The following is a 10,000-nucleotide window of genomic DNA, read 5'->3' on the forward strand; positions in this document are numbered from 1 at the left end:
AATAAATCTGCAAAAATGTCAACGATTCTGTGTTTTTCTGTCAATATGGGGTGCTGTGTGTACATTAATGAGGAAAAAAATTAACAAATGATTTTAGCAAATGGCTGCAATATAACAAAGAGTGAAAAATTTAAGGGGGTCTGAATACTTTCCGTACCCACTGTATATATGTATGTATATATATATATATATATATATATATATATATATATATGTTCTATCTTTGTGTTCAATATGTGGTATTTATTTTATTTAATAATCAAATACAAAACATCTAAGGATCTTCCATTGGAATCAGATGTATAGAATATATTTTTGGTTAGATGAAAAAAAAATAATTTAAAAATATTTAATTTACTGACTTGGTAGTAAAATGTTTTATTGACTGCGCAATGGTCAGAAGACTAGGTGGCGCACGTTATTTGGATTGTTTTCATTGTATCACAAATATGAACGTGAATTTTGCAATATACTCCGTGTAATGCGATGAATGTACTTCCTGCTTCATAGTCATTCCAAGCTGATGAAATTCAATAAAAATGTTGAAATGTTTCAGTGATCTGTTTAATTAGAAATAATTACATTTAATTACATAAGTACATCTATCTATCTATACACAAATTAATCTATAGAGAGAGGGAGTTATTTAAACGCATATAAATACTATATCCTACTCTGTATCCTTGGATATAGATATTTATACTCAATATCCTTGAACTTAGTGAAAGGCAGTTCGCTTAACATTATTATTATTATTACTTATTAGTCATGGAAAATTTAAGAAGGAAAACAAAAGTGTCAGATAATAATTTATTCAAGTCTACATGTGTCAGGGCTAGATAAATAAATCAATGACATTGCATGAGGGATGTCTTATTTTAAAAACAAAATTGGAAATGATTGTTATGGGTCATAAATCAACAACATACAAAATCTATATTAAGGGTACATCCTTTTCAACTCTATACTCAATGGCTTTATTAGAATTTGTGTAAATCATTTGAACATCATTTATTCCGGTACATATAACTCAAAATACACAGTTTTCATCATGAATTGAAGCATCTTCCATTATCAGTTTTCACTAATCCTGCCTAAGATAGTAAGAGAATCAAGAACGTTTATCCCTTAAGTGTCCTTACAAAGTTTGTCACAAGCTTTCTGCAAATACCACAGTGACTGCTCAGAAATGCTATTCTGGATTGAATTCCAGCTTCAAATACATCATGGCCCTTTAAACATTATTGAGGTTGTTTCCCAGGCAAGGAATAGATTCAAGTTTCCTTTAAGATGACGGCATACAGTGAGCACACGACCGTGACAAGAGCCTCTCGTCTTAGGAGACAATAGCCCTATTATGATTGCAGACTGGTGACATCTCTGGGAAACCGTAAGACCCTTAGCACGCAAACACACATGAGCTCTTCACACCTCTTTAAACAGAGAACAAGAACCGAAGGGCTCGACCTGAAGACTGAATTCTAACATTTCCGGTTCTAGTAGCCACTCAGAAAAGCTGTCAACAAATTATTACACAAATAAACCATAAGCTGTTCCAGTTGTATTTTTGCTAACCCTCATTCGTTGCATTACTACACACTTTCTACTTTCCGCCACAATATTCTAACATTCATTTGCCTTCATTCCAGAATTCACACCCTGTACTTTCATCACAACAAAACATGCTTCACTATCAGAACATAACCATATCATTTTGACAATAACAGCCAACTTCGATAACCCATCTTTTCATGCCCTACATAATCCAAGGCCATAAATACAACTTTAACTCTAACACTCCTTTCTAAATCCCACTGAATACAATATATACTTCCATAACCAAAAGAGCATACAAATAATTTACTTTAAATACACCAGGCCATCAGTTTAAAGTGTGTACCAGTATCTCAATTAAAACAGGATAAACATTAATAATAATACAGCCACATAAATGTGCTGCACTGGTATTACAGAAGATGAAGTCAGGCTGTACGCATAGAAGAAAAAATGCACACAAAGGCACTGAAGAAATATATAGTGGTAAACTGCAGTTACAGCTAACCCTGAGAACAAGGCTCGGAATGAACAAGTACTGAAACCTCCATCAGTTAATAGCATTAGCTTAAAAACACCTGTTCAAAAAAAAAAGGTAACAAAAACCCTGTTACCTCAGATTGGTGCATAGATAAAAACGGTCATTTCAAGAATATGTATATCATTGACCATCACAGGCACTGACATATTAGGTGCCTGCCATGGGGGAACGCTAGAATGGTGCGTAACAATAGTTTATTATACAATATGTTGGCAGTAAAAAAGGGAACATTTAAAACAAGAATGATTTTAAAATCAATAGATACATTCGATTTACAAAATCTAATGCGGTCACAATTATTTTCTCATATTTTAGTGACACAAACACATATAATAGAGGGTTTAAGTGCTTTCCTGCTTTTCTTTAGTCATTATCTAGGAGGAAGTTCTATGACCGATACAAACACATATTTGTGTAATCCAGGGTGTGTTGTGCGTGTTTGAGTTGAGTCACATTTTTACGGAGCCCACTAATGTGTCAATACCACAAGAAAGAAGAGGATGTAAGACAAAACACGCACCCATACACCGAGGGCATTCCTGTACTGAAGCTTTTTAAAGGAGACCATCTCACTAGGTGTTTCAGAATCAACACAGTCTAATCATACAAACTCTTTCTGATGTTGAGACACAAAGAACAAAGATTCTCTTCAGTGAAAGCAGAATTAAAAAGCACTGAATGCCCTGCCGCTCTCTTGCATCTGTCTTTTTCAAATACCTTATTGTGGAAAATTCCTTAAGTGCAGTTATGGAAATAGTGTTGAGATTAATATGGGCTAAGATAAGCAGAAAATAAAATCGATACTGAATGGCAATTAAAATAGAAATATATTCAAATTAATAATTTAAAATCCAAAGACGCCAGGAAAAAGCATCGTGAGACAGGACAGCAACATAGATACTAAGATTCTCACTATTATAATATTAATATTACACCAGATTTGGCCCTTTTGTGAAAAGATCATCTTTGGTCGGCCAAAGGATGGTGAAAACAGCATTAGGACAGAAGCATGTTTGCTGGTGCTGTGTGGGGGCCAACAAAAAGGACCAAAAACGTGACAATGCTATTCAGTGCATGTGCATTTCCCTTTCGGATCAGCATAAGTGGTCACCATCGCCCGTGGCTGACATGTCCTCCTCAAAGCGAAACCTCTTGCCGTGAGGCGAGTCCAAAATGTTCTCTTTGTCTTCAGGATCCTCGGGTGGTGCGGACCACTTCCCACCGAAACTCCTTTCCCGGGGAATGCGTGGGGTCACGGGGATCGGATCAGAACCTGGACAATGGAGCCACAACCAAGGATGGGTCATGCAATCGGCTGCACTGGGACGATCCCTGATAAAGAAGGGGAGAATTCTTGTAAATGACTTTGATACGTGGCTGAATGGAAACCATTCTGATACTATTATGCTGAAACTATCAGTAAAGAGCAGTAATAAAATCAAAGTACATCATTTAGTTTATGACAACAAGTGCAAATCTACCATCTGAACTCTATTTAGAACAAGCAAAGCTTTTTGCTTCTTTTTTTTGCTAAAGAGTCATTTAATCTTAGTTGCTTTCATGCTTAAAAGTTTTTTACAAATGTGCGAATGTTTGAAGTCAAATTAAAAGAAATTGATAGCTGGACTTTATACTTTGTGAAAACCAATAGTTATACAATCCATGGCAAAAGAAAAAGTCCTTTGAGCCATAAAAGAGTGATCATTGGACAAGTTAATTTGTAAGCTTACTGAAATGACTTCATTTCTAAAACTCTTTAATGCATAATAAAATCATATGACCCAGAATAATAACTGTTCTTTAAGTGGAAAAGGGTTTCCCATAGCACTTATCATATGACTCTTCATCTAGAAGCAGTAGTGTACATTATTTTGCACAGTACTGAGCTTGGAAAACAAGCTTAACTTCCTCTAACTGTCTGAAATCAGAGTCACTCAGACTCACTCTGGTGTTTTGACCAGCAGTTTCTGGATGAAGTCAACAGCCAGCTCAGACACCCTTGAGAAAGCGTCTCTGCTGTAGTCCACGTTCACCTGGGATACGTTTAGGAAGGTCTCCTGTTTATCCTCGCCAACGAAAGGAGACTCTCCTGTCACAAGCATATAGGCGATCACGCCCACACTCCTAATGTGAACAGACACACAATCAGTTTGAAACCATCTTAAACAACCAATAAACAAAAACAAATATGACACTAAACACGGAATATCCTTTGTTAGCACAAAGTGTTTTGCCTCTAGCATCAGACCATCCTGCTGCTGCCTCAGCTGGTTTTCTGATCTTAACTCGTCTCCCTGCCTGATCATGCTGGTCTGGCTAGTTTTAGATGGTTTTGGGGCACATTTCAGCTTGCCACTTTCTAGCTTATTTCACATAAAATTAAACAGCACAACTGTTTTCAGCATCGATAATATGCTATATAACATATATAACAAAGAAATGTTTCTTGAGCACCAAATAAGCATGTCAGAATGATTTCTGAAAGATCATGTGACACTGAAGACTGAAGTAATGACTGCTGAAAATTCAGCTTTGCCGTCACAGGAATAAATTAAATTTTAAAGGGGTCATATGATGCTGCTAAAAAGAACATTATCTGGTGTATTTGGTGTAATGAAATGTGTCGGGCTAAAGGGAGCAGAGGCCGGGGGCTAGAGTGAGCAGAGGCCTGTGGGCTTGAGAACGGCGCGGCCGGCGGATTCGACGAAGGAACGTCTGGCGAGCTTGCGGCAACCACATGTGACGACCCCGGGCTGGACTCTGCTTCGTCCACGATGAAAGCCGATCCGGCGATCCACAGCGCGAAGTTGATATATTTCCTCAGCGACCAGCACGGATCAGCTCCAGGCATGACAAAGCGGATATCGTCCTCTTTTGGAAGGCCAAACAAATTAGTTTCGCTTTCACAACGAATCACACAGCACCTTCACGACATGGCGGCGGCGGCAACAATACTACAGCGAGAATAAAAGTTACGCCTTCTTTCTTTGCGTGAACATTTGGGCGGCGTTATGCAAATCTTCCCACATCACTATGTACGTAGATATGTGGGGGCGTGTTAGAACGAGCCGTTTTAGGTAGGCGTGGCTGACTCTTAACTTTTATAAAGAATATCTCTTTGGATTTGAGACTTTAGTCTTTGCATCTTTACAGATCTTCTTTATGCACCAAGAGCTTGTAACACTCCAAAGAGAAAGGAAAAATTGAAATCGCATCATATGACCCTTTTAAAATATATATATTATTAAAACATCTTTTAAAATTTGTAATAATATTTCACAATAATACTGGTTTCACTGTATTTTTTACAAATAAATACAGCCTTGATACGCATAAGAGAATTCTTTCAAAAATATTTAAAATAAATTCTTACTGACCCCAAATTTTTGAACAGTAGTATCTTTTGTTCCTTTACGTAACAGAATATGGTATGACCATTAGAGGTCGACCGAAATGGGTTTTTCACTGGCCGATGCCGATATTTAGAAATATATGATGCCGATTTATTTGGGCGATATGCCGATTTTCTTTTTTTTTTTTTTATTCATCTCATAAAAGTGAGTTTGAGCAAATGATTATTGCAGGGTACAAGATAGTAATGGTAGTAGTAGCCAAATTTAGATTAATAATACATGGCTCAAAACTTAAGCACCTTCTCAAAACAGTTCTGAAGCATGCTTTTTGTTTATGTTTGCTGACAGACACCAGTTTTTCCCACAGACTTGCAAATGCAAATTGATTCTCTGCCAGCAGGAGGCGCTGCTGGAGCAGGAGATATAGCGGTTTCCCCGGTAACGGCTGTAATCAAATAAGCTGGCATTACAGGAAAGACAAAATGAAAATGACATCGAAGCTTTTCTGAAGACAGTCGGTTCTTTTCAAAGATACATTCATATAAAAACACCCGCGCTGAATTTTAATTTTGAAACGTGAAGCGCTCATTTTATTCAACGAAGTATAAGCCTTTTGGAAAATCTATTTGTGGCGGTCAGTTTTGATATTGTGACTAGCCTCCACAAATAACTCAATGTATAGGAAACACTGGACACTGCTATAAGTCAAATGACCATAGTGATTATAAAAATAAAAGATTTCACACATATTACACAGCCCGCTGCTCATAACTGCTTAAGAGTACGCTGGCCACGAGCGATGACATCGTGGATGCTATTGTCGGACCTACACACACATTTCATGAGGAAAGTTAACGTGCACATTATAATCAGCCCAGAAGTTTCGTCTGAATTGAACGTGTTTCTACTTTCACATGCAAATGACTTGTTGCACTTATGAATATGATAACTTTTCGGCATCAATTCTAGTAGGGTAAAACGTAATTATGCTTTCTAAACTGTCTGTTTTGCCCTGCCATCATTAGCTGAAGCTGTGTGTGAACAAGTCGCGGCTGCAGAGTGTGAGCTGCTCCGTCTCACGCAGCCTCAGGAAATTCGGCAACAACACTTAGCTGCTCGCCTGTGTGCCTGCCTATAAATTGGCCTAATTTGCAACACAATCGGCCAATGCAGATTAATAAAAAAAATGCCAAAAATCGGCCGATCAATTGGCCGACCTCTAATGAGCATTCAGTTTTCCATGAACTATGAGCATAAATAGAAATGGTCTAATGACCATTGAAATTTCCATTCATGTCCATGACTTTTCCAGGTCTGGATATCACCCTGTGGGAACCTTGTATATTGAAACACCTGATGAAAAAGATTAAGACTTACCAGAGGTCTGTTGCCATGGTGATTGGTTCATAGTTCAAGATCTCAGGGGCTGAATATATCATAAAAAGCAAAAATTAATCACCAAATAAATCACTTTCACTAAACATGCACTCTTCTGTGTTGTGAACACAGAGCTATGTGTGAATTTGAAAATGAATGGCACTGAATAAACCTTACCAACATACTCAGGGGTTCCCAGAATCTCTCTGAGCTCCCCAGCAGAGCCCAACCTGCGGGCCAAGCCAAAATCCACTATCTTTATATCCCCCAATGGGCTCAGATTCGTCAGGAGAATATTCTGGGGCTGAATGAGAAAAAAAAAAACATTGTGTCAATAAATAAAACTAGTGTGTTCTAGAAGAAATACAGATAATCTAATTTAAAACTTGTCCAATGAAGGTGTTAAAGGCAGCCGGGCATCTGACCTTCAGGTCCAGGTGGACCACGCTGCTCTGGTGCAGTAAGTGAACTCCCTCAAGCATCTGTCTGATCAGACGGGTTATCTGACCTTCAGGCAGCAGCTCCTCTGACACACAGTGGTCAAATATCTCACCACCCGCCGCACTGGCGCACAAACACATTCACAGTTATTCTTAGTACTGAACTCAACAACCGTTCCATGAACAGGGACATACAACTGATATATCTAATCACAGCACTCACTATTCCAGCATTAGAACGAGGTCGTGATCGGTCTCATATACAGCGTGCAGGTTCACCACACGAGGGTTGTTCTTTGCCACCTCTAAAACAGCGATCTCATGAATGACCTCCGCCTTGCAGTCGCGACCTCGTCGCCGCTTCTTGATGAACTTTGCAGCAAAGACTTTCCCAGTGGTCTTTTCCACACACCTCTTCACCACTGCAAACTTCCCCCTGAGGGAAACAAATAGAGAGAGAAAGAATAAAATGAGCATAATGGAAGCAGAATGAGACAAATGGAAATTTTTGAGGTATATATAAAGTACCTAAAGTTCTAATATCCATTCTTTTTTTTTAGATTTATGATGCACTTTAAAGATGTCACAGTTTGCATGCACTCAGTCACACCTATAGCAGTTGTCTCATTCACACTAAAGCTCTTACTGACATGGATAGTTATTAAATGAGTCAAACCCTCCATTAGATGTTCTCACAGTTTAATATCAGGTTAGATGACTGATGTTGGCCAGTCTTTACTCTACAAACTGCAATTACTGTCACAGCATGAACAGGTGAGACATTAGGATACAAGCATATACTCAAAATCAATCCCACAATTCTTTGGACCAGACTGTGGCATTCATGCTGTGTTCTTCACCTTGCCTATCATGTTCATAAACAAATTTTGTAACAATATTGTATCTTAGGATGTATGCTGTATGTAGTGCTGTACTGTTTACTGTGCATAATGTATCCATTTAGATCTTAGAACCAAGTCACCAAGCAGTCAAAATCAAAATTGTAACAAGGTCCGTAAGCTTAAACCTGCTCGGGAGCAGCTTATTTAATGTAAACAGGATTAGATTGCATCTTTTTAAGCAGAATTGATACTTAAAATCTGTCCACCGCTACTTACTCCCAGCTAACAAAAAAAGGTCCCCAGGACGTCCCCAGGACTACCTATCAAAAGTTTGTTAAGTAGGCTCACCAAGCTAAAGAAAAATACAGTAAAAACTGTAATTTGAGAAATATTATTACAATTCAAAAAAACTGTTTTCTATTTCAACATATTTTAATATGTAATTTATTCATGAGATGGCAAAGCAGAATTTCCAGCAGCCATTACTCCAAACTTTAGTATCACATGATCCTTTAGAAATCATTTTAATATGCTGACTTGAGCATTTCAAGCACTTCTTTTTATTAATGTTGAATGTAGCTTAACAGCTACTTGATATTTTTGTGGAAACCGTGACACTTTTTTCTGGATTTTTTTTTTGATTATTAGAAATTTCAGAAGAACAGAATTTATTTGAAATGCTTCGTAACATTTAAATGTCTTTACTGTCACTTTTGATCAGTTTAATGCATCCTTGATAAAAGTATTCATTTCGTTCTAAAGAAAAAAAAAACAGACCTCAAATGTTTTGAATTGTGTATATTAATATCATAAAGAAAACCCTGCATATATGAATAAAATCAGTATTGATATTTCCATGATTTCTCTTAACAATAATGTCTTTGACTTTCCCAGACCAGGGAAAAATACCTGATATTTCAAGTTTTTTTCCAATGCAAGTAAAAACCAGTAAACCCCATTCTCACTGATCCCCTTTTTAAAACGAAACTGCTCTATTTGAACAAGTTTGCAAGTCATCTTCTTATAAAAACCATGCAACAATGAACAGTATTCACACTCATCTTTACTACTTTATTTCCACAGAATTGCACCTTCCTCCACAGAAACAAACAACAAAACATCTTCACACTGAAGAGTTAAAACTGTAAGTGAACTGTGAAATAATTTCCTGTTAAATAACACAGCCAGCAGCATAAATACAACCCGAATCTGGCTGTATTCAAAAGAGGAAGAGACCAATGTCACTTCCTCTTTCTCAGTATTCACAGTACAATCTACAGCACATCACAAAACTGGGTCTGGTTCCCACATGGGTTTCCTTCCTGCAAGTTTCAAAGCCTTGCTGTAGTGCTTTAGCAATGACACACATATTAGTCACAGTTCAGTGAGCAAGGCCTTTCCAATCCTGAATAGATAAGCAGGACAGACTCCATGCACCAGACAACCTTCAGTCCTACTCACCCTGTGACAAAATAAACTAAATAAACCAGGGACACATCTATCCTAAAGTTCATATGTTGTCTTATGATTTGGGACCACAATACTTAATGATACTGTAAATATTCCAACTATATGCACATACCCAATGAGATGAAATAACAAGTAAGCAAGGATGAATTAAATTGATTAAAAATTACAATAAAGGCTCTTAACAAAAATGTATATTTAAAATAAATGTTGTTCTATTAAACTTTCCATTCATCAGTCAATCTTGAAAAACATTAATCACAGTTTCCACAAAAAAAATATTAAGCAGCACAACTGTGCTAAACATGGATAATAATAGGAAAAGTGTCTTGAGCAGCAAATCAGCATATTAGAATGATTTCTGAAGGATCATGTGACACCGACGAAGACTGGTGAAATGTCATTTTAAAATATATTAAAATAGAA

At 37.3% G+C, this 10,000-nt stretch overlaps 1 protein-coding gene across 1 annotated transcript in view; it reads right to left on the reverse strand.

Moving 5' to 3' along the window:
- Positions 1 to 765: 765 nt before the first annotated feature.
- Positions 766 to 10,000, reverse strand: part of LOC107675356 (serine/threonine-protein kinase 17B-like) — a 10,496-nt gene continuing 1,261 nt past the window's right edge. Inside the window, exons 2-7 of the mRNA XM_016469657.1 lie at positions 7,489 to 7,701; positions 7,251 to 7,389; positions 7,003 to 7,129; positions 6,826 to 6,874; positions 4,040 to 4,219; positions 766 to 3,427 (exon numbers count right to left, since the gene is read on the reverse strand). Coding sequence (XP_016325143.1) covers positions 3,190 to 3,427; positions 4,040 to 4,219; positions 6,826 to 6,874; positions 7,003 to 7,129; positions 7,251 to 7,389; positions 7,489 to 7,701 — 946 coding nt within the window. The 3' untranslated portion in view covers positions 766 to 3,189. The remainder of the gene's footprint in view (positions 3,428 to 4,039; positions 4,220 to 6,825; positions 6,875 to 7,002; positions 7,130 to 7,250; positions 7,390 to 7,488; positions 7,702 to 10,000) is intronic.

This window comes from Sinocyclocheilus anshuiensis, unplaced genomic scaffold, assembly GCF_001515605.1.
Source record: "Sinocyclocheilus anshuiensis isolate Anshui unplaced genomic scaffold, SAMN03320099.WGS_v1.1 scaffold656, whole genome shotgun sequence".
Classification (NCBI taxonomy): Eukaryota; Metazoa; Chordata; class Actinopteri; order Cypriniformes; family Cyprinidae; genus Sinocyclocheilus; species Sinocyclocheilus anshuiensis.